The 25229-nt window shown below is 44.6% G+C and overlaps 1 protein-coding gene across 6 annotated transcripts in view; it reads right to left on the bottom strand.

Moving 5' to 3' along the window:
• Positions 1-2075: 2075 nt before the first annotated feature.
• NPAS3 (neuronal PAS domain protein 3) overlaps positions 2076-25229 on the bottom strand; it is an 839760-nt gene continuing 816606 nt past the window's right edge. For 5 of the 6 annotated variants that reach the window (XM_078053550.1, XM_078053551.1, XM_078053552.1 and 2 more), the window contains 3 exons: positions 11951-12098; positions 8294-8418; positions 2076-6546 (listed from right to left, as the gene is read on the bottom strand). In XM_078053550.1, coding sequence (XP_077909676.1) covers positions 5168-6546; positions 8294-8418; positions 11951-12098 — 1652 coding nt within the window. In that variant the 3' untranslated portion in view covers positions 2076-5167. The remainder of the gene's footprint in view (positions 6547-8293; positions 8419-11950; positions 12099-25229) is intronic. The other variant, XM_078053553.1, reaches the window with a different exon arrangement.

Genomic DNA, 25229 nt, shown 5'->3' with positions numbered 1-25229 from the left:
TTTTTCTTTCTCTCCTAAGTCCTCCACTCTTTCTACTTTTTGAACCTGGATAATCCTCTTCCTAGCCTGAACAGACTATTTTCTAGGCTTGACAGTATACATTATCTCTTACCTTCGATGTAGTGCATAGGCCAGGTTGACTTCAAATTGTTTTGAATGTGCTCAGTATAAATAGGCTTTGTCTAGGAGTAGGCCAAGAGGGGTCAGAATTCCGGTCCACAAGGACTAAAATCAGTTTCTTTATGCTCAACCGATGCATAGCTTCCCTCTTGTCCCACCTGCTGCCTTTTTTGAGATTTTTTTTTTCTTGTTCTTTATTGCCAAATAAACGAGTCTCAGCATGGGCTGGGAAAGCAAAGAGGCAGGGTACAGAGAGCTGGCCGCAGATGCCTGTTCTGTCCATGACCTGCACTCTGGAGCCTCGACACATTGCCTGGCTGCCAGCCTGGCAAGGGAGAGGTCCTGTGCCTCTGGGAGCTCCGGGCCCTGGCTTGGCTTCCAGCCCCGTGCCCGGGGTGGTGACAGGGCTTCCTGACTGTCCGTGGGTCTGAGCCCAGAGCTCGCTTGCTCTCTTTTGGGCCCCAAGAGGTTTTTTTATTTCATTAGTGATGTATTTTAGCATTGATGGGTACAAATAAAGGACAGGGCACTTGCTGATACTAAGGGAGGCTTGAGCTTGGGTAAGAATCCAGGATTTCCACTACTTCTACTGCAGAAGCTCCAGATGCTGTGCCGATTTCATTGCATCCACCCCTGGCCAGCTGGTGCTCTTCAACTCTCATCGCCGCCACCTCGAGATCACAGGGCTGCAGCCCTGTGTCCAGGAATAAAGTGTTAAGGCCAACTGACATTGCCGTCAGCCGACAGAGGGTCAGCCCTAGTGCCATGCTCCTATAATTGCCCCTCTGCCTCTGCAGACCCTCCCCTATGGAAGGTTCTGGAGGCCACCACTAAGGGCCAGCGTCAGCAGCGCCTACTAGACCGAATGCCTTGGGGAGGCTGGCTTCAGCACTCTGTTCGGGATCGAGTTTCCAGCTTCAGCAATGTTTTGACTTACTCTATTCTTCTGACTCTCCAGAGCGAAAGAGAAAGAGCAATTTTGGATAAGTGTTGGGAGAACCCAACCCGGTGTTCTTAATTACCTTCTCCCTATTTCCAGTTTTCAAGTGTTTATTTCAAGGACCTTTAGAGGGCACTGTAGAGAAATCTAGGGCCCCACAACCATAACCACATTTCCGCATCTGCTGGTCTGACGCAAGCCTCCGTTAGTAAAAAGCACCCTCAAATTGGCAAATGTCACTGAAGACGTAAACTAGGGAATGACATTTACTACAGTTGGTGGCTCTGGGACAAAAGTGTTTGCCTTTTGCTTCAGCTCAACCTGTTCCTCTCTCTTCATTTTCTGGAGAGCACAGAATTAACATGTGACCCATCTGTATCCTTCTCTGAGAGAGAGCAAGCCGAAGTTTTCTTTCTTTTTTTGTTAGCCAGCTGACCTGCCTTCAAACGTGACCGGCTGCATGCTGCGCGCTCACCTAACCAAGAGCACAGCACAACCAGGACTTACTCCGTCTGGAGAAAGAAAATACATGTTTAGTGTAAAGAGAAGATAGAAGCAATGGAACGGTTGGTTATACGTTATAGATTGTAATAAATGAAAATATCGAGTGCATTTTCAATGATTAATGTATGAAAACTGTCATCACGTACTGTGCATTAATCAAGAAAAAATGCACACTTCCCATAGTGGTTAACGTGCAGGCCCATTGTTCAGCTTTGATAATGTGCATAATAATGCTCAGTATGACAATGAGTTGGGGTAGCTGAAAATTTAGGATGGTTGCAAGTTTGGTGTAGTATTTGGATTAGCATCTTAATCTGTGCCTTGTCAGCCTCATCACGACACGAGCTATGCATTTTTTTTTTTCCAAAACTAGCAAAAAATACAGATGTATCTTTTTTTTTTTTAGCTTTTTTTAAAAAAAATCAAGAGTAATGACCAAGGTACCTGCTTAAACAAATACTACCAGCATTCATTAGTTAGGATGGTTACATGTAAAAGAAATGATGCCAGATAGTAACAAATCCAAGAGAAGTTTATTATGAAAATGGCACCTGCGGATGAAAAAATTAAGTTACATAAAGACAACCATGTATGTGACATGTATGAGAATCTACAAAAGTATAAAAAGAACCCTGTTGTAAATGAAGTATGTACATTTCTGATTTGCAGCATTATCAATGGTCAATGAAAAAAAATGTTTCAAAATAAGCCAGGCACTCAGGAAGTTAGGTCCGGTTAGCTTCACACAAAACAAATATACCATAGCTGTCGCTTTGTAACGTTTTAATTTTTTTTTTTTTATATATACTGTAGAGTTGGTAACACTGCTAAGATTTTTACGAACAGAATATCCCTTTCCCCATTATTCAGCTACTTGGCACCAGTCTCCTCATAAAAGTTTTCATATATTTGTACAAGAAATAGTTAAAAACACAGACACAGTCTTCACAGGTAATGAAGTGTTTTTTTTTCATTTTGTAATTTTAAACACTATGGATTTAGACAGCAGCTGTGATTATCTGTTAGTTTAAATCACCAGAAATCATTTTGACACAACACAGAAACATTTATAAAAGAAAAACAAAACAAAACAAAACAGCTGTCTAGCTGTTCTTTGTAGCTGATAGGTGCATTCCTTTGATTGTTCGATAGCTAGAGTAGAGCTTCCAAAAGTAATCTTTAAATATCATGACTGGCCTTCTTCACCTTGTAAACCTACTTATATCCTTCAAGTAAGCTCACTATTAAAATTTGTGGCATTTCACTTCTTTTAGTTATTATTCCACAGTGATGTGGGCCCAACTCACAGAATCAAAGGTCCTAGAGGAAACCACTCAACACAGTGATATTCAAAGGACAGCCGAATTACTATATTAGCATTGCACACATAAACAAATATATATGACAATTCTATATTCCATTATCCCCTCCCCTTTTGTTTTTAAAAAATGTTGGTTGACCTTTGAAATAATTTTCTGTCTCACTGGTAATTGCTTTATATATTGCTCCATAGCCAACCTGGAAGGAAACCAAAGAAAAGCACCCACTGCTTATATAGGTAGAGCACAAGGGACTCTGGGAATGTTAACAACTGAGGCTATATGGCGTCAATTTATTTAATATATCTGAGCATTATTCTTCAGTGCTTTGTGTTGCACTCCAGAAGAAAAAGTCATACCCAGAACTCCACTGTGGGAAAAAATGGCTCCATTAACCTTGAGCTAGTTAAGAGTCTTTTTATCTCTGAGAATGAAGAAGATTTTGGAGAAGGGGAAAGGGCGGGGGGAGGAGAGATAGGGAGGGAAAAGGGGAGACTGGGGGGGGGGGAAGAAAGGAAAGGTTGGGAGAATATACACCAGCAAAGCAACAGCAGTTTTAAAAAGTGGAACGGAGGATTCACAGACAGTAGAAGCAGCATAGGGTGGACATTACAGAGGAAGGCCACCACACAAAACTCACTAACCCCCAAGAATCACTGATTCACTAGGACTGCAGGAATGGGACTGGACCACTCCGGACTAGAGAGAGAGCACAGAGAAGACAAAGGACAAAACAACTACATTAGCTTAGTATATACTGCATATAGTAACACACATTGAAACTGCAATGGGACTGACAGCCAAGGACACGTACACATTGCACACATTACAGTTCTCACATCTGTTATTAGATGCCTTAAAAACAGCTGCCAAAGATGGAGTGGAAGAAGAATTTATACTTGACAGTCATTTGGAGTGTTTGACACTACACTGATTTCTGGCAACAAAGACAAAATAGGAGATTTTTTTTCTTTTTCGTTTTTTTCTTTTTTTTTCTTTTTTTTTCTTTTTTACTTAATGTGCGGTTTTTCAGTTGCAGTTATCTGTTTGAAGCTTATTAACCCATTCTTTAGTTTTAAACCGTACTGGTTTCGACCTAGAAATAAGAGAACCAAAGGGGAAAAGAAAATGCCATCAAATCAAATCAGTCCCCCAAAATACAACCTTCCTTTTTTTAGCAAGAAATGAAGAAAAAAAAAAAAATCAAAAACATGTTAAATATCTTTTCCTTCTTTTACTCTGAAGTGTTACTGAAGTTGCAAAAATTAGCCTCAGTTAGACTGAGAAAAGGAAAAAAAATCCAGCTCAACAAAAGGCAGTATGTATCTAAACTGCTCCTCAAATCAGTTTGATTGAGTTTTTCCAAAAGCCCCTTTAAAAAGGGCTTTACTGACCCATTAAATTTAATGTGAGGCTATGTTTGTTAGTTGGGAGGTAAAAAATTTTAAGTCCTGCAGCAAACGTTAATGAGGGCTTTGTCTTAACTAACCAAGGGGACTGCAGCAGCGGACTCCAGACCAGGACAGAACACATTTTTTCCAAAACCCAGCCCAGGAGCTGCATTTTGTATGAAGACATTACAGATTAATAAATGATAGCACCATGGTTTTAGAAATTAAGTTAATGTTTCAGTAATTAACATTTAGTCCAACTTTTTTTTTTAAACATTCTAGTCACAGGCCAGAAATTAAGTTTAAGAACCCAAATTATTTTTATGTGCAAGTAAGAAAATCTTAAAATCTTAACCATAAAAAGAATTAAATTCTGCATAAAATTCTAAAATACTATCCCCCTATTTTTTTTTTTTTAAAGGAATTAGGAACCAAAACAAAAAAAACCACCCCATTTCATTTGACTTAGTCAAACAGGGCACATTGTTTCTGCTTGTCTCTTTCAATCTTGATCATATCAAGATCTTGATGAAGAAACCCAATGGTTGTCACTTGAGAAATCTCTTGACCACAAGACTGAGTATTCTATGGCAGAGGCATATACACATTAAAGACATCTTAATAAAGATGCAAAGGAAAGCAAAACAACCCAACACACATCTTAGAAGACAAAATGGCAGGCAACTGGTCATCTGACTCTCTGAAGGCAAAAAATAAACATATCTTTACAGGAAAGAATAAGTCAAGTTAAAGAAAGAGGGGGGTGGGACGGGGGCCGTCGTGTTGAGAGAGGACGCTGACCTGCTCGAATTCAAAGTGCTAGAATTAAAAGGTCTAAACGAAAACGCCGACGATGCCTCCGGGCGGAGCCCTGGCCCGCGCTGGGCGGCGCCTCAGTCCTCCTTGCGCTCCAGAGTCTGTGCCGCGTGGATGCCGTTGCTGTAGACGGGGAAGGGCAGCGTGGAGAAGAGTCCCTCGGCCGTGGTGAACACGTTGCCGGCGGGCATCTGCGTCAGGCTGGCGGCGCTCACGGCGCCGCCGAAGGGTCCTGACATGTTGAGCCGGTGCACGTGGTGGTAGAGCATCTCCATGGGCGTCTTGGGGTCGAGGCCGAAGCCGGGGCTGTTAACGTCCACGAAGTTAACAGCGTGCGCGTTGGGCAGCAGGTTGCCCTGCATGGCCAGGGTCACCTCTGCGGGCGCGTAGCGGATGGTGCCGGTGGTGTAGACCCTCTGCGCGGCCGTGCTGGTGGCGGCCAGGGTCCCCGTCACCCTGTGCACCAGCGGGAGCACGACGTTGCCCGCCTGCAACCTCTGCAGCGCCTCCAGGTCCCCAGTGTACAGCAAGGAGTTGGACGCGCTGGGGCCGCTGCCGCCGCCGCCGCCCCCACCCCCGCCGCCGCCGCCGCCGCCGCCGCCGCCGCCGCCCCCGGGGTGCTTGTCCCGCGGGGACGCCGAGAGCGGGGGCGAGAGCGGGTCGGAGGCGACGGGGGCCAAGGCGGCGTTGGCCGAAGCGCCGAACTGAGTCTTGCGGGCGGCGGCGCCGTCGGCGCCCGGCGGGGTGAGGACCGAGTCGGGGATGGCCACGTGCAGCCCCCCGCCGCCCCCGCCGCCCTGCGGGGACGGGAAGTGCTCGGAGCTGGGGGGCTTGGTCATGCTGTAGGGAGACTCGTTCCTGGAGATCTCCCGGTTGGGCGGGTAGTTCCAGATGCTGCTGTCGTTGTCGAAGTTGATGGGTTCCGAGATCTCCGTCTTGATCTTGAGCACCGAGGCACTGTTGGGGGACGACAGCAGCCGCGGGGGCTCCACGAGGCCCGCGTCCAGGCCGCCAGGGCTCGACGCGCTGGACAGGCGCCGGCGGCTGGCGCTGCCGCCCTTCTGCCGTTTCCGCCTCTTCTTGCGCTTCTGGTGCTTGCTGGAGGCCTGCGCGCCCGCCTCGCCCGCGCTGTCCGAGTCCTTGGCGCTGTCGGACGTGAGCGACTCGCAGTTCTGCAGCCGCAGGTCCGACTCGCTCTCCACGTAGCGCTCCACCTTGATCTGCATGGGGCCCAGCGCGCCGAAGCCGTCCTCGCCCGCCTTGGGGTTCTCAAAGTCCGAGTGCTCGAAGCTGTCGTCGCTGTCGCGGCTGTCCGGGTTGCTGGAGCTGTGGCCGTCCTCGTTGCAGTTCATGTCGTTGTCGCACGCGTTGCCCGACTTCTTCCGGTCGGGGTCCGGGTCTTCGCTGTTCTCGGACTGATTACCCTTCTCATCGGACTTGGAATTCTCGTTGTCCTCTGCGTGGGGCCAGTGGCCGGAGGTGGCGGCGGGGACAGGAGACACAAAAGACACCACATTAGCAGGGCAGGACCCACGTCGCACCTGCTGGGGATTGGGGAGGGTGGGGTGGACGGGGCAGGGCTGCGGAGGTGCGTTGGCCCACCTGAGCTGCTCCCCCACCTTAGTCACCTAAAGCCTGGGCTCGCTCTCTCTGTCTCTAGGCCCTCTATTAGCTGGGCCGTTACTCCAAGTGTGGTCCGCAGACCAGCAGCTTTGGCATCACCTGGATGCTTGTTACAAATGCACAATCCCCGCTTTTCACCCAGGCCTGCTAAATCAGATTCTGTATTTGAACAAGATCCCCAGGTGATCGTTTGGCATATTAACATTTGAGAAGTCCTGCAAAAATATTCAGGGCCTCAGAGTCAATAATCTGGAATAAGAGGTTAGTGACATAGAAAAATGATGGTATGCAAGGCGACTTTCTACAGAGGGCTGCACCCTCCGTTGGTGAATATTTGTTCATTATTGAAAACCACACTCCTAATTCCTAAAGGTATTTTTCTCTATCGTGCTTAGCCATGCAGAGAATCAGATGGTGCTTATTTTTATTTACTTTGATCTCTTCCCCCCAACTAGAATATAGGCTCCATGGGGCAGGTCGTGGAATTGTTGTCTTTTTTGTTCCCTGCTATGTGATACATAAGTAAGGAGCAGAGCCGGTCTATTTTAGAACTCCTGCCCTAGTAAAGAACTTTCATATGAATTCAGTTTAGGATAGGAAAACAGTCAAAATCTTCTGTGCTTTGCACCTCCTTCCGCTTCCCTGAAGGTTTGTCGAGGGATATGGGCTTACAAGCCTGGAGAGCAGGTGCCCTACGGATGGAAGGTGGTGGTGGGGGGAACCCCTAGCCATCTGGCACGTTAGACGGAGAATAGATTTTCCCAGTAACACAACTCAGAAGATTTAGGGATGATGCTGAGTTTATGGCTCTGCCGTGATGCTTTTGGATGGCAGCCTGGACTAGAACCTTGGGCAAATCATGGAACTACTTCATTTCCGTAGAAGAGGTTGGGTTAGAAGAGGCTTAGGATTCTTTGCAGCTGTAAGATACTGTGAGTTCTGTGCTTGCCGGCTCTAAGTGTGTCTGTGGGAGTGGGGGTTGAGGATTGGAGGAAAAGTAAAATTTTAAATTAACTTCCTTTTGCCCCAAAGAACTACTAGAAAGTCTGCTTTCCAAAGAGTCATCACCAATGCCATTAAGTATCCTGCTTTGGAGGCTCAACCCCAGCTTGGTAAAGGTTTGAATACGTGGGGCTCAAAGACAGAGACTGTCGTAGAGGTAGCGCAGATAGCCCTGCCTACTGCTCTTGGTAAAGAGGCCAAAGCTAGCTAAGAGGTCCGGGCTGACGTGGAGTGATTGCTGAATCAATCAGTCTCTCTCTCTGCATATTTGTGTACATATGGACACGTTGGGATGTATAAATATATACCTAAACATGACATTATATATGCACGTAGATACCAATATGTATACACATATGCACATATATGTGTGCACAGATGTATGTGGTGGTACACAAACGCACACACACACGTGTGCAGAGAGAGACTCAGTATCTACTTGATGTCCGTGTATCAACCTATGTCTCTGGATCCGACGGAGGGGTCGCTGTGCTCCGCCGGCCGCCCTCGGGCCCCCGCCCACCCCTCATGTTCGGACAGGCAAGCCGTGAGCGCAGAACATGGAGAAGGAGGAATACCTGTAATACCTGAGGTATCTTTAGAGTCTGATTCTGAGTCGGACGTCTCCGAAGATTCCGAAGTCTTCTCCGGCAGGTGGGGGAGCTGTGCGATATCCATGGGTGTGTCCTTGTACTCGGGATTACTGCGGGGGGAGGGAGGCATTCATCAGGAGGGCAGACACCCATTCTCGATGGTCTGCTTCTGACCATCTTCTCCCCACTTCCTGGCCCCAAACTTTTGGAGTTGAGAGTTTAAAAGACGCCGTGAGAAGTCATTTCTCAGCTCCTTACGGGACTCTTGCAGAAGCTGGGAGTTCACGTGCTGGGGATACAGCTGCACCCCGCTACAAGGGCTGAATACCCAAATGCCACAGGAAAGCCACTAAAAGGCTTTTAAATAATCAGGGAGCCCTGGGGGCCAGAACACTGTGCTGCTTGACATCCCTCCCAGTCTAACACCTGGGGGGAAGCGAGGGTGAGAAGTACTCTCAGCTAAGCCTTCCCAGGCCTCCTGGTGGGCCCTATCTTCTCTTGGGCTCCTAATGAGTCCATTGCCTCCGTACCCTTGTCCTGGTTCCTTGATGGAGCTTCTCAGCTGTTCAGATGGCTCTACAGCTACCCGGGGTGGGGGCGGTGTGCCGAGCCCTCGGCGCCTGATGATCTGACAGATGCACAGGTGCACCTTGGGATGCATGGATTATGGCTACTGAACTGTCAACACACCCATTACAATCACATTTTCAGCCGCTCATGTGGTGTACACCTGTGGCTTGTTAGGCTGGGGCTCTGATTGCAGTGGGGAGAGACCCAGTGTGAACGAGGCCCTAACAGAATGGATCTAACCCCATTTGCACAAACGTGCTTAATTTTTGTTCTATTTTTAATTCAGAAACAGGCCTCTTCTGGAAAAGAGAGTTGTGTCCGGTCAGTTTGAGTTAGTTATCTTCTAGAAATGCCACTTCAAGGCCAGCCCAATGTACGAGCAACGTGGGCTCCTGTCATCTTGAGACTCGAGGAAAGCCTCTTGCCTCGAAGCGGAAAAGGGCCTCTTCTACCTTCCATGATGGCTAGCCAACCAGAGACTTACCAGAGACGATCACTGATCCGTTTGCTACTCTCTAGTGAAATTCCTATAGTAAAGAGCCACGTTTCAGTAGCTACTCTAAAACGGCCGGTGTTGCTCGGAGGGTTAACTCACTAAGATGGATCGTCAGGCATTTACGCCTTAGTGTGAATTAGCTTCAGTAGCAGAGCTTTGTCGAGATAATCGGGTGAGACTAATGGTGGGAAGGTGGCCTGAGCGCTTACGCCGTCTCTGAACACTCCGGAGTCCCTGACTCTACCAACGCGCGAGGGAACAGGGAGAAGAGCAGTAGAGGGCCAGTCCTTTCATGACAGGGAAGGAGAGGCCTGAGTGGGCCCAGAAGTGAGGGATTCTGAGGAGGCAGAGGTGGTATGAAAATATTGCTCAGGGAGGAACAAAGGACAGGAATGTGGGAGAGAAAAACAGACTTCAGTGAGTTGCTCTTTTGCTAACATAAATAGTTGCTATTTTGCCAAGGCCACGTCCTTTTCTTCTAGATCTTTAGCCTAGAGAAGTGATACCGATACATGGTGGGCGTGGTGGAGTTTCCTCTGCTGACGCCTGTCTGTATTAGTCTCCTTTGGTCCAGATGCCACGGGACTTCACAAGTCATTTGTCACCCAACTTGTAACCTTTTATTATTGAACTCAGGGTGAGTCTTTGGGTCAGCTGAGATGGGTCTACCTTGTCTGAGACTGAGGCCCTTCAGCCTGAAAGCTAGTCTTTGGTACCCAAACTGCTTCTGTCCTCTCCCTATGGAGTTAGATGGACTAGAATCACTGGACACTTAGGAGCTTGTATCCTTTGATCCCAGGCTAGATCAAGGGTGTTGATCCCAAATTTCATGGACTGACCTCTACTTCACCCTTCTCATTGCCTGCATTTGGGGGCAGAGTAGGAAGTCATGAGACCGATGAAGCAGTAAGAAAGATCCAGACCAGAAGGACTCTCTCTGAATGGGAGCGGCAAGTGTATGGATGACTTCAGTACCCTATGTTACATCAGCACGGGGCACAGATATCTTCTAGTCTGTGGTGTCCCTGTTACTAATGCCTGATTTCTAATAGTAATGGGTCTTCCTTGGCACAACACCATTTTTGACCAGCCAAGGAATGTCAGTGCCACAGTACTGTATTCTATTTTCTCGCTGGCATGTGAGTGTTTACAACCTGCATTGCACATAGCCACCATTCCATAAGCCTCTTGGAAAAAAGGATTCCTTGATATCAGAACCCATCTTGAGCATATCACAAACACAGGAGAAGGTTCTAATGAAAATCAGGCCTCCTAGAAAGCCACATGAAATACACATACTTGGACCTTTAGAGAGAATTAATGTAGAGTAGAAGAGGTCAAAAAAGGAAAAAGAAAGTAGATAAATGAAGACTCTTTTAAGTGGCGCCCATTAAGGCCCCCTCTAAAGCAATAATCATTAGTGTCTGATTGATAAGCTATTGGTAGCAAGCACATTCATGCCTTCGAGTCATCATCGACGTTCACGAACACACTCTGAAGGCTCAGTGGGCTGATGAGCTATGGTTGTCAGCGTCTCGGCTCCATTTGGCTGTCTCAAAGAAAAATGGGATTCAGGTACTCCCTGTCTAGATTATCAGCCAAAGGGCACCAACTTCCATTCATAAGACCTACCGGAAGCTTTCCTATTCAGACCACGTGTGGGTGCTGCGTGGTGGCTTTCGGCCAAGAGAAGCCAAAAACTGGAATGACGGTGGTGGGAGACAGCCTGGCCTCGAGCCTCCTGATAGCTTCAGGACAGGATTGGTGGAAAACCTCCTGGAAATTCTGCCCCCAGAAGCAGACCACCCTGGCTGTCGGTCTTGGTTTTCTTTTTGCTCGTTTGACTCCCGAGGTGGAAAGCAGATGAGGAAGGCGAGAGAAATGGGGTTGCGGACTAGAATTTAGGGAGCTGTTGAGCCTGGCCTCATTTACGGATGTCAATTTGAGGGCACATTAAGATAGCAGTACAACTGGACTGAGGCCACATGGCATCAGGCACAAGAAGATTGCTTTCATTTATAGACTGATATTGCCCTGATTCTGGCAAAGCAGCTCACTCAGCTTACCAAAACTTGAATGCCCAGGGAATCCAATGCGGTGTAATATGCTTAAGCTTTCAAAGGGATGGAATACAGGGGGGATATAATGCACCCTGCCCCTTCTTCCCCATGCCCTTTTGCTTAATTTTCTCAAGGACTAGAATGCATGAGTGTAGGTTTATGGGGTGGGGAGAAGCAGGTGCTTCTTGAATGCTTCATCTGTGGGCAGAAGTCTGTAATTTTTTTTTTTTTCCCCTAGCCTGAACATTTGTGGGGGAAACCAAAGCAACTTCTGCAGAGCTGCCCAAAGGTTGGCAGACCAAGAATTACTGAAAATGTTGTGAGTCTGCCCTGGACGTCCCCTCCAAAATAGCTCTGATCTTTTCATATTTGTTTGAGTCCCATGGAAGGCAAAGCAGAATTTCCACATAATTCCACACCAGAGACTGCCAAAAGATAATAAAACATGTCAGCTATTAACCATGGGCTGCATATTTTATAACTGACACAGAAATGAAAAAGAATTAGAAAATATACCTAAGAAGATAATTCACCCAGATGATATTCTTCTCATTTGCGTTCTTGGCGTTAATAGCTATGGTGGCACTAGATTGTATCCAAATATATCCTCCATTCTTCTGCATCCAGCGATAGTACTTCGTCACACACTGGCCCTTATTCAGCACTGGGGGTAAAAACAAAACAAAACAAAACAGAAGGCATCGCATATTAAGACGAGGACCAAATGATTATCATCTCGGCAAAACGGCACGCTTAGAAAGGGGAGGTCCCGCACTAAGCCAGGGGTGCCCTTCTGTAAGCTTAATGTAGAATGCCATTAGTAGGACAAATAAAATCAACAATTCAGTGGAGCGAGGGTTACTAGCATTTGTAGCAAGACTTTATTCTGTTTTGGGCAGCCATGGTGTGAACGGAAGAATAAAAGGACTACAAATCTTGTTGGCTCACAGAATACCTAATGTGGTGTGGATATTGTCAATGGGTTTGACGTCAGACGCTAACAAAGGAAAATCTGTATGTGATTTATTCATAGCTGCGAGGTAGATCTCTTTGAGATTCCAGATATTTGAATGGTTCCGAAGATGCTTTACCCGACTTTGATCATTTCACCTCAGTGCAAGCGGTATCAACCAGAGTCCTCATATATCTGTTCCTTTTGATTTTGTCGAACAGAATTTATAGTCCATGTATGAACGAAATTTACATTGGTCAGTCAGGGGAAATTCTGGTGAGACTTTACTGACTGTGGGAGCAAAATAAATCCCCCGGCCAAGTCAGAGAGAAACCCTGGCCTAAGGGAGGCACAGAATTGACTTGGTGAGAGCCAAACAGAGTGACAGCTCCACACAGGCTCTGAAATATGGCCCCAAATGAAGGAACAAGTAAAAACAATCAGTAATGTGAATGGTGCCATTAAATACCCACTGAAGGAGAGCTTTAAAATGCAGATGTTAAAAATGATAACTTTAACCAAAATCTTGCCAAGTTGAAATTGATTTGATTTGTATCTGGGTACTCCTGAGCTAGTAAAAGGGGAAAGTGCAGTAAATCATCCCTTGAAATAAAGTGCTATGGAAAGGAATGGTTTAAAATGATGCCGGAAATGTGCAAAACCTGCTGTTACTACTTGGCTAGGGATCGCAGCGACTCCACACCCCCGAAAGCGCGCCAGCTGGTTGGCCACTAGAGGGCAGTGTGCACTCGTCCACGTTGCCCACTTTTTGGCATGTCCTTGTCTCCGTCTGCTAAAATGAAAAACCTCTAACTGCTGTAATAAATTTGGCTAAATTAGCTGCTAAATGGTTATCTCAAGTAATATGTATTTGCATTAATCATCTTGCTCTAAACCAGAACAAGCCAGAGTCCTAAAGACGTAGTAAATTCATATTGTCCATTTAATTACGGCTAATAAGTGCTTCATATACAATAGTTTCATGAAGTACATTTTGATTTTTTTTGGGGGGGGGGAGTTTGGATGGGTAAAGGGAAGTCACTTTGGAAAAGAGCCGTGTTTTAAGGCTGTGGAAACTCATCCCGTCACGTCCAAGCCACTCTTCGTGGCTCCAAAAGTGATCACAAATCCCTCTCCACATCTCATGTCCCTAAACATAGAAGCCCCGATGCCGGTCTCCCATGCTCCCTTTGCCTCACGATGCACTCAATGGATGGTTGTAAAATGTAATAATTATGTCTTCACAGTTGCTTGAGAAAGATTGGCTTTGATGAGTGCTTCACATAGTGGCAAGCTCTGTTCTGAAACTACTCAGCAGTTTAGGGTATTTTTAGGGCCCGGAACTGTCACTTCTCTTGGCGGCGAGGCTCCAAAGGTAGCATTGTCCTCTCCTTTTGTAGGCAATTGTAAGTTCTGCCATTCTGCATGCATGGCTTCCCAGGCTACAAAACTGCGTGGTGAAGCTGAGAGCAGGAAAATACTAACTCTGCCGTACAGCTCTTCTGTCAAATCGCTGTTGCATGCAACAAGATGTGCTTTTATTCAAATCCTCTCAACCTGGTTACCTATTAATAGAGGAAGGACGGGTTATGAAATTCTGCCCACTATTTTCAGAGAGAGAAACGGAGAGCACCCCCATTGGTGGTCGGTGTATAATTCTATCTGCTGTTGTCTCTGGACTAAGGAATAATTGCAAATGGATCTAGTATTTTTAACGAGGGCAAAGAGATGAAGAGGCCCCTTTTTTTGGAATCTCACCTGAAGAAAACACTGAGCTGGCAGGCCAGATCAGCCCAGACCGGCTGGGGATTCCGGACTGCACTTTGACCATATGTAGGCAAAATTAAAAAAAAAAAAAAATTATCCCCAGGATACAGTGCATAGAAAGGGGAAAAGTGAGAAAGGACTTCTAAAGTTAAATTAGAGTTTGCAGAATCAGTAAAGATCCCCCCCGCCCCCGACCCATTCCTTATAATACTTTCTCTTATTTAAAAACAAAGAAACAAAATCTCAATTCTGAAATGCATAGCTAGCAAAAACATCTGCCTCCTTGGTGAGCTCCACGTGTGTGCCGTGAAAGGCGCCGAAAGACTAATGTGGTGTCGTCTTTTGGAGCTAAGGAAATATGACTCTGTTTCCTGAGAATAAATACAGATTTAGTAGGGCCCAATAATGCAGGCTTCTCCATCAGCCAGGCCAAGGGCCATCTAGCAAAGAGAGGAGACCTAACAGAGAGGCAGGCTTGGTAGGTCTGTGTGAGGAAGTGGTTGTGGAGGGACCGCTGAGGAAGGGGGCCCCCTCAGGTTCCTTGGGGAGTCAGGCAGCCACCTGAGTGCCTTAGGGTGCTGTGGGGAATGCCACAAAACGAGTTTCACCTAATCCATTCCCCCAATCCCTGGGACAGCCAGACAAACGGTTCTGAAGAGGTGAAGGTGCATTCTGGCCTGGATGCCGGTCTTGGCTCTTTCCTGAGGACTAGTGTTTTCTGAATGCGACCTCCATGTGTCAGTGGGAAGCCGGAAGTGAGAGAGAAGCTATAGCAGGAAACAGGGACCAAAATACTGCCCCCGTTGGTTTTGTTTTCCAGGAGGTGCCACAAAAAGAAGTCACAATGGAATTTTGCTTCTTTTAAGATGAACAAGGAATCGTTTTTGATTGGGGCTCCAGAATATAAATTTATGACTTTGGGATGAAGCTTCTTTCTTTAAAAAAAAAAAAATCATACTGGCAAATCAGTTGGATTATTCCAGCTGCGCCAGAGGCAGGCTCTGACAGTTTTTCCTGAGCTCATGTGGTCCTAATCAGCTCAAGAAGAAAAGCCACCTTGGTGCCAGTTTGAAAGAGATTTTTAGTTTGTAATAAATTAGACAACTTGAAAAAACACAAAAACTTTTTCAATTCGCTTTAATCCAGTGGCTATTGTTTTTTATTTGTGAGTTTTAGCTTTAGCTAATGGAGCAAAATGAGAGAATGTTTGTGTCAGGCAATCTCCTAAAATCCCCTTTGTGGGGAAAATCCGAAAAAAGCATGACGTAAGTTACTTGATATGGAAGTCCTAAAAAAATAGCTAATTGTCCCTTGAAAAGAGATACATAGTCATCAAACCAATGAGCTGCAGACTAAGTTCATAACAATGTGCTCAAACTATAAAGAGAGGAAGCAGAGAGAGAAAGAAAATTTATATGTGGGTTGTATTTTTAGCTTCATACCATGATACGGTCTGAGTACTTTTAACACATAACCTGGCATCTTTGATGTATCTCAAAGTTTACTTTTTGGTGTCCAAAATTTTTGATAGAGCAGCCCGTGTGCCCCTCACTGGATTCACCGGTCACATCACAACATCTCTAGAATTATGTTGTTTAGGTTGTACCACAGGAATTAGTTTTTGTTTTTTTTTAAGATTTTATTTATTTATCTGAGAGAGAGAATGGGAGACAGCATGAGAGGGGGAGGGTCAGAGGGAGAAGCAGACTCCCCGCTGAGCAGGGAGCCCGATGTGGGACTCGATCCTGAGACTCCAGAATCATGACCTGAGCCGAAGGCAGTTGCTTAACCAACTGAGCCACCCAGGCGCCCAAGGAATTAGTTTTTATATAAGGCTCTCACAACCTTTCGATGGCCTTTACGGAGATTATACAGGGTAATCGTGAAGACATGGGGAGGATGGATACGTGTTTCCCAGGTTCACTTACAATCTCGAAGGGTCCCAGGTATCATTCTGAGCACCTCTGCTAGCACGTGAGAACTTGTTTCTTTTACTCTGAAGTCCAGCGTGTAACCAATTGTTCTTGGCTACTGTTGCTCTGAGGAGAACCAAGAAGCGGTCATCAGCGCCTCCCCGCGGTGCAAGCCAAAGGTGCCTTTGAGTTACAGGCTGTGCTCTTTAGAGGGCAGAGGTGACTCCACGTTTGTGAGAAGAATATAGCAAGGAGACGTAAATCCTCCTGGTCGAACTGTTCCAGTCCTGCTCATCTGACAATTTTTGGCTATTGGCATCAAAATCCCACCCACCCCCAATTGTGAAGGGAGTGACCAATACAGTTCAATCAAAAGAAAACTGCAGGGTGTTACTGAATATCTTTGAAAAATGTCAGCTGGCCTCTTGGCTTGAGTTTAGCGGGAGGCATACGAGAAATGTCCTGCCTGTGGAGGAGAACTCCTCTCGCCCTCAACCTGACGAACTCTCGCTGAAGCACACATCCATGGCTCTGCACACAGGCACCAACAGAGGGATTTCAGTTTTCCTTGGGAAAACTTTGTCCCCAGAAATAGACCGATGATTGAAAGGACATAAAGGAAGCCTGTGTCTGTGGCAGGAACATAATTCTGTTAGTAAATCAAAACAAAATCAGTACAAGTTTGCCTTCAGAAATATGGAGAAAAAAAGAGAACATGGTCTCTTCCTGTTGGGCTGTTCTACCAAATCAAAGCCAAAGATTCTAAATAGTGAGTTACTTGTGTCTTAAAAAAGAAGGAAGCAGTCTAATTCAGTTTGAAGAGGAGATGAAGAACAGATATCAAAAGCGGTCTTTTAGCAAAGTGTCTCACAAAAGGACATTTTAGTGGTTTGCATATGCATTAAAAAGCTGCAATACTTGGTGTATTCAGGTAAGTATAGAATAAATAGGAAATGGTGAGATCATCGGAGATTGCACACTTCACATTCACACAGCTGAACAAAGAGCTTCATTATCGTCATGGCGATAGGAGGACGCATCTGCTGCGCCATTCACCCCTCCGTGAGGTACCTTCAGAGAATGGAGGGGGGGTGCTTTCTCTCAGGAACCCAAATACTATTTCAGAGTTCACTAATGTGGAGAGCGTGCAAGTAAGGGGGGGGTGTGTGTGCTAGAATCACACCTTTCTACTTAATACCACAGTTGGGTGCTTAGCTGTAGCCACTGGTTTTCTTTCTACATTCACAAAACTGGCAGATGAAACATGAAAAAGAATACTGACTCTTTAATCTCTGCTTCTCCACCTAAGGCCCAAGGCAGGCTGACAGGGAACTTCATTCTGGAAACAGGACTTTTTTTTTTTTTTTTTTTTTAATTCTGGATTACTTTTCCCTCTGCTTTTGAAAACTGTGGGCTATAGGGGAATGAACCCGACATAGACTTAAAACAGGAACAAGTTTCTTTATCTAAAAGTTATCGTCCTTGATGCTTACAGGAAAGTCATTTTCAAAACCCACAGGAGAAACAGCGTTGAGGCAGAAACTGGGGCATTAGGTGCTTTATTTACTTGCAAGAGAGACAGTTTTTCATTTAGAACTGCTCACAGGATCAACCAAGGCTTTGATGCTGTGCAGACTTTCCTATAGATTTTGCAATTAGTGAGCTGGATGTCTTAAGTAGCAGGCATCCACAAATTGGTTTTTAGTTTTTTTGTGAATCTATGTGCCGAGCAGTATTTGGTAAAGTTTAATGATATTTGATACTTAACGTGAGTTACGAGCTTGAGGACAGAAGACCTGTGGATGTTCTGTGAATGACTATGCATCATCTATGGATTTTCCCCCTAATACACTAATGACAGGCCCTGCTTGAATCGCTATCTGTGTGATTTATAACCTCAGAAGAGGTTTTTTCCTATACCACTGCCAATTGATAGATTTTTATTAACTGTTAATATTGAATCATGCAGAAAACTTTTCATTGATTTAGGACATGTCAATTTGTTAAGGTTTAAAAAAACAAATTCCCCTTTTCTTCATGATAGTGTACTGAATTGGGAGACCAAGGCTTTTAAACACCTATGGTATCGTGTTCTAGGACGGGAAAAATCAGTGATGGTCAGCATGAGTGACATTCGAGATCTCAGATTTTTTTTTTTCAAGCTGTTTTCAGTTCAGCCAGAGTTTCTTTACCCCTCATTCCTGCCCTTCTTGACCTAAAATAGTCAAGGACAGGGTATTTCTTAGCCCTTACACTTTGTTGGTGGGGGGTGGGGGTGGGGATTTGCCATATAAAGGGAAGCAGTGAACTCTTCAGGGAATTAAGAAAACTTTATGGCTGGGAAATGAGGGAAATGGTGGATTTATTCACTCACTCAATAAATATTCTTTTGAGCGCCTACTTACTCTGTGCCAGACACGGGGGGATCTCTAAGTATGCAAAAATTGGTCATGGGCCTGTCCTCCTATTAGCCTCAGTCCCGTAATTCCATCCCCTTACCAGTGATTGGCTTAGGTTTGGAATATGGTGAAACAGCGGACAGTTGAGATCCCCGGGGAGGTCTCTCTTGTTGGGAGTTGTTGGGGAAGTTTTCTTCATTCTGAAAATAGGACTTACCTCGATTTCCATTGCTATGGGAGACAAGTACTTACCGTTTTCACTAAGAAACTTATAACCGTGATAATTCTTAGGGGAAGTGGGACGAGGGTCAGAAAGCACGGGGGTCTGATCTTGTCCTTTTAAAAATGAAGTATTGGGGCGCCTGGGTGGCTCAGTCGTTAAGCGTCTGCCTTCGGCTCAGGTCATGATCCCAGGGTCTTACGATCGAGCCCTGCATTGGGCTCCCTCTTCCGCGGGAAGCCTGCTTCTCCTTCTCCTGCTCCCCCTGCTTGTGCTCCCTCTCTTGCTGTCTCTCTCTGTCAAATAAATAAATTCTTAAAAAAAACAATGAAGTATTGGGCAAGGTTAAGCTGGAACGTAGGGAGAACTAAAAAAAGGTAGAAGGATGAGGTTGCATCTTTACTTCAGATTTATTTTATGTCTCTCATGGACCCTGTGTTTCTGGATGAGGTCATTTTATGAAGTCCCCTGAACATCTTTAGCAAGAAATATATAAGTGGTGGCATAGGTATACAGAAACTAGTGTTTGGCAAAATCAGGAATATTTAAAGGAGCCCAGACAAATGTCATTTATTCACCTGTTGTGTAGGTTTTCAGAAATCCAAAGACTTTGTTGTGAAAACGGGTCAGATTCTCCCAGGTGGCAGTCACTGTTGGTTGTTCCCTGAGCAGCTATTCCTTTTTTTTCCAGTTTTATTTAAAAATAATTGACATACGTCACTGTGTGCGTTTGAACACGCAGCACAGTGGTTCGATTTACATATATTATGAAACAATGACCACAAATAGGTTCAGCTAACCTTCATCTTCTCATGTAGGTAAAATAAGAAGAGAAAAGAAGGATAAAGGAAGAAAATGTCCTCCTTGTGAGCTCTTCGGATTGACTCTGAACCCCTTTCCTATAGATCCTGTGGCAGTGTGAGTTGCAGTCGTCATGGTGGGGATGGAGCAGCTGTTCTAGCACTTCTTTCTGGATCAGGGACCTTTCCCGAGTCCCAGGGGGGACAAGCCTTGATTGTTTAAGCCAGTCACGGTCACTGCATCCAGTGTGTGGCTCAGGCTTGGGCACTTGATGAAATGCTGGACAATGAGACATGGGGGCGGGGGGCTCTCTATCTGGGAGGGCTGCGACAAGTATTTTCTTTCAGAAATGAACACAAAATAGTGACTGACCCTTTCCTGACTTTGGACATTGTCTTGTGAGGGACTGGTGATGGGTAGTGCTACAGCTGTCTTTTGATCATGAAGAGAAACTGAAGACAATTACAGAGGAAGTTTAAGTCCTTTTTGCTTGGGTTTTCTGTCACTTGGAACTGGATGCATTCTAGTCAATGTGCTCCACCAAAAATTCTAGGAAGCCAGAGGGGATGCAGAGTTCATAAAGAGGTTCAAATGACCTGATCCTTAATTAACGCTAAATTTTTGGGAAAACCACTGTATGCTAAACACATACACAAATTAAGTCCCTATGCCCCTCATCTGCGTTAAACTAGGAAAAGTTTGAGGTTTTTTTTTTTGAGATAGGCAAGGTGTCATTAAATCAACATTTTAAGGAAAATAGTTATAAAATATACACCAGCATTTTGTTCTTAATCTCGTATAAAGTACAAGAAGTGATGGAACTGATCTTATTTTGGTTGATTTAGGTTAAAATGGATGTCTTAGAAGTATTTTTTTTTTTTTCTGATCATGTTTTATAAGAGCAATGGGGGTTAGTTTCTCTCAAATATCAGGTATTCCTTATTATGATAATAAAAGCAGCTACTAACTGAAATAGGAACAAGGAACAGCCCAGGGATCCACGTTCGGATTGTATTAGAATATATCCGTCCCATCGAAGTGCCAGCTTACTTCCTGGGCAGAGAGGAAAGATGGTGTGTTGCTGTATTCTGTGTCCTTTTACGCTCTTCTAAGCCTGGAATGTCCCTAACCCTGCACTTTTGCCCATCTCCTGCCACTGTGGCTTCCTGCCATCCTCTTTCAAGGTCCAGGGCAGATGTGGTGCCTCTGGAATTTCTTGTCAGTCCTCCCTTGTTGCCCCGCGCCCCCCACCCAGTCTCTGGGATTTCTGTGTTTTATTCATCTCAATAGTCCTCATTTGATGCTACCTTTTCAAAATTGGCTGTTTTCATGCTATCTTCCCTGCTAGTATGTAAGCTCCTGGAAGGTAGAGACCACATCTTAGTTATTGTTCAAACCTTACTGCAATACCACAAAGCTTTGTATATAGTAAGTACTCACATATGTTAGGTGAACTTGAACAGGGAAAATGTTACTGTTTGTATTCACACATGCAACAAGTACATGGAAAAATATTCACCTGGGGAAAAAAATGAAAGACCTCCTTTTGCTTACGAGTTGACTGTTACTTCTATTTAGACTTTATTAGCTTTCTCCACTCCACTCAAAACTTTGCACCTTTGTAAAGAAGTCCATCTCTTTATTAAGTAATCACATACTCGTTTCATTTGAACACTGCCTGAGATCCCTCAGAGTCAATTCGCTACTTATATTTTACTAGTATTCACAAAATTCATCCAACTGGAGGGGAATATGAAGCCCCCTAAGATTGCTAGTCAGTTTGTATTTACTTTTACTTCATATACAAGAATGCCTTCGAAATACTAGTATAAGTCAGTCCTCAAACGTTAACGGGGATGGGAGTCCGCTAGGGATCTTGTTAACTGCAGGTCTGGATTCATTAAGCTGGGGGTAGGCATTTCTGTAATGCAGTGGAGGAAGGACACTCAGCTGATAGGCCCTTGCTAGTCTCTGTTCTCTGTGTGCCTGCCTTTAGCCTGGAAAAGCCAAAATCAGTACTCTCCCAAAAAGGAAAAAAAAAAAAAAAAAGACGAAAATACCGGTCATTCACTTCTGCATAAAACCCTGACTTGACAATCTTTTTTCGTTAATGGACAGGCACACGATGTGGGCTGACTTGGCTTCTGAAAACAGTCTGACATGGTAGCTGTTATGTGTACCTTCTTTCAGGGGCATTTTCATATTCATACAGAAGAAGATGAAAAACTCATTTGCTTTGGGAAAAAGTCCAGCCAATGATCGGGTTGCGGCTAAATCCCCGAAGTCCCAGCCCTGAAAAAGGCTAAGATCAGAGACTAGAAAGAAGTCCCCTGTGTTCTTTGCACTTGGCCCACCCACCAAACTTTGCACCTTCCTCTCTCCCCCCACCGCAGCTTCCTTTCCAGTGCGCAGTGGCTGCGTACCCAGATCAACAATTAAATTCCCCCTTTGTTTGCGTGGCAGATGACAAATGCATGGAGGACATCTTGTGTTTCCGAGGCAGGCAGGGCACTTACTTTGATTGATGCTCGGTTGTGGAAAAAAATGAGCTGGGAAGGAATTACAATGGAGGGCCTGCAGACTGGAAGGGGGATATACTAATTAGTCCTGCATTAAGCAGTCGGCTTGCATTTGGCGATGAGACGCCTTCAGGAGGGAAGCGGAGGGGTTATTGATGCAAAACAGCATGCAATGCATTCTGCCAGGTAGCTGTGCATGACTTTTGTTAAGAAGGATAAAATTTTGTAATTAAGAAATAAAGGCTGAGGCTAATGTATTTTTTTTTAACATCCCCTAAATATATTGGGTAGGCCACGTTTTTTAATTCTACAAGATCTCACAGACAAGCTGCAAGGCCTTCTGTCTTTGTGAAATAACTCTTGCAGAATTTCCTCATCCTGGGTAAGGTCCTAGGAAGGGAAAACTGCTACCACTTTTAGCTTTTCTGGCTCCTCTTTCTTGAAAGTCCCACAGTGGCAGAGCCTCGAGCCTTGCTAGTGGCTCACAACATTATAGAGGGAAGGGAAATCTCCCTTGGCCACTCTGTCTAGGTTTTAGGGAGTTGCTCATTTGACCTGGGAAGGACCCCGGGGATATCTCAAGACAAATTCAGCAACTTCTATAGACAAAAGACTGGATTAAAAGGGACAAACGAGAAATGCAAAACATGTTCCTCCGTTTGGTTTAGCATTCGTGGTCTGCCCTTCTATATTTGGGCTACCAGCAGAGGTAGAGTAGTAGATGGTTGTGTGGCTGTCGAATGCTTGAGCTAATTGGGGCATAGGACTCGAGGGAGACCTGACTGGTCATCTGGAGGTCAGTACCTCCTGAGCAATGGAGAACTGGAGCCTGGTAGGCCAAGATGCTCAAATAAGTGCTTATATGAGTAGTTGAAAATTCAAACCTCGAAATGTTGATTGGGTGAATTCGGCCTGGAGAATCAGTGAAATTGGGTTCAATGACTCCCCGGCGGTGACGTAAGGAAAAGAAAAATCACAGAGGTCTTTGGTCACAGTGTGAAAGAAGAGGTCCTACAACCCCCTTGGTTTTAGAATCCCAGTATAATTTCACTCACCCACCATGTTGGTATAGATAATGCGATTCTTAGTGATTCTTTATGTTGAAAGCCAGTGAACTATCAGGCGTCTCATGTTAACTTAGTGGGAGAGTGAATGGTCCAAAGTTCTTGGTTCAACTGATGAAAGTTGTCAGTTCCTGATGCAGCTGAGATTCCCTTTTACTTTTCTTATTCTAGAGACAAGTTCATCTATGGATTTACAGATGCCTATGCTAGGAAAAAGATATAAGTGATAAAGATAGCATTTTGAGTTATCAAAGACTATGGAGTCTTTTTTTTTTTAAAGTTTTATCTGTAAACTGGAGCATAAGACAGATATCAAAATATCAGAAATATTATCAGATGGCTAAAACCTGTCTTTCATGCACAGAAACAGGAATTGTGCCAATAGCTCTAGGAAGAAGAGCTAAATAGTTAATGTGGTTTATTTTTTAACCGTCCCTTTGTTTTAGAATTCTATCTTATTCTTGAGCTGATTCTATGTCACCATGACCTTCTCCTGCCAAGAAGGTACAGTCGAGGCATCCTTCAGTCAGAGCCTAGGGCTTTGGACAAGCAAGATGCTTGCTGGCTTTTTGCCTTTTCTTCCAGTGTTTACACAACCAAGACTTATTACATGCTCTGTCATTTTGTTACTGGGCTGGCTTTGGTTTGAGAATTAGGTAAACATCAGACATTCCATCACACAATTTTAGACTCAATCTTACTTTATAATGATGTTAATGTTTATTGTACAAAGCGAGATGCATTTGTATATTTTAGCATTTTATTTCAGTCACAGAATGCAAAACCTGACATTGGCATCGGTTTGATTTTTTTGTGTGTGTGTGATTGAAGATATTAAGCACTACAAGAACGTTGAAATTTCAATCTGATTAGGATCAAAATTCTTCAGGATCAAAACACTCCTTTTCCTCCCCCTACAGTTTTACTAATTGTGTGCTACTTGACATTGTGGAGTTATTCCACAGCATGATAGCTAAATATGTGAAGTGTATTTTACTGTGCAGAATTATCAGCTCATTTTATTTGTTTTTCATGTGTTTGAGGTTATTAAAAGAACTTAAAATTAGAAGTCGTGTGTATGAGTTGAAAGAGTGAACTCAATCATTGTTAGGAGGCTAAATCATAAAGCAATAGCCAGTATGTCAATATCAAGTAATGAAAAAAAATCACAGAATTTAAAAGCATACCTTCTCTGTTTATTAGTTGGCACAATACCAGAAAAATTAGGCAACTAGCACAATAGTGAATGGCAGAGTTGTTTATTTTCAGCACTCTCAAATTATTCTGGTTACTGAAAATGAGATAAAAGTAGATCGGAAAGAATGGCATCAAACATATTTGTTGGAGACCTTTGCTTCATGGGAAGAAATGAACTGCCCTAGCTCACTGTTCCTGAGGAATTGTGTTTCTTCAAGCTGTAAATCAAATCCCAGAGAGATAGCATGACGTTTTCCAAGTAATAACTGAGGATGACATAGTTCTTTTTTGTCAGCACCGGGTTTCTGAAGTTAGACCTCAATTAAGATTCCAAAATGAAAAAGCACCCTTCTCTCCCCACACACATGGTCTGTGACAGTGTCCTAAAGATAATATATTCATTTTTAAAGCCTGGATCTCTGGCATATATTGGTCCAAAAATATATTCAGAGCTTCCTCCAAAGATCCCGATTTTTCCTCCATCTTCTCTAAATTCCCAGCTACAAAGAACCTGATGTTTCTTTTCAGGAAACAGCATCATTTTTTCCCCCCAATTAATTGAAGAGCCATCTGCTTCTGCAATGCACAACACCCATCCATTCTTAGCAACAAGTGTGGTCCCTAAGTCCCTGGTGTGCAATACTAAGGCACGCGCTCAGTGTTGGGAGTAGAGTTTGCTAGAGAGCAGCCTCGCAGGCAGCCTTTTCCCAGAGACATGATATACACAAAATTTGACACTGAACTTGGTCCCATGTCAGTGGTGCTAATGCAGGGTTAAAAAACAGTACAAGATGCTCACACCTTGAGACTCTGCCTGGCTGACTGTCTTGGCATTATGCTTTTGAAGATGTGAGTTTAAAACGAGCTAACACCTGCAAAGAGCAGGAAAGACCTGAGAGGGCTCTCCTCGGGCCTGGCAAGAAAGGGGAGAGGAAATAAATACAGAGGGCACCTGGCTAGTGG

The sequence above is a fragment of the Halichoerus grypus genome, chromosome 8, assembly GCF_964656455.1.
Source record: "Halichoerus grypus chromosome 8, mHalGry1.hap1.1, whole genome shotgun sequence".
NCBI lineage: Eukaryota > Metazoa > Chordata > Mammalia > Carnivora > Phocidae > Halichoerus > Halichoerus grypus.
This window is presented reverse-complemented; position numbering and strand designations above follow the sequence as displayed.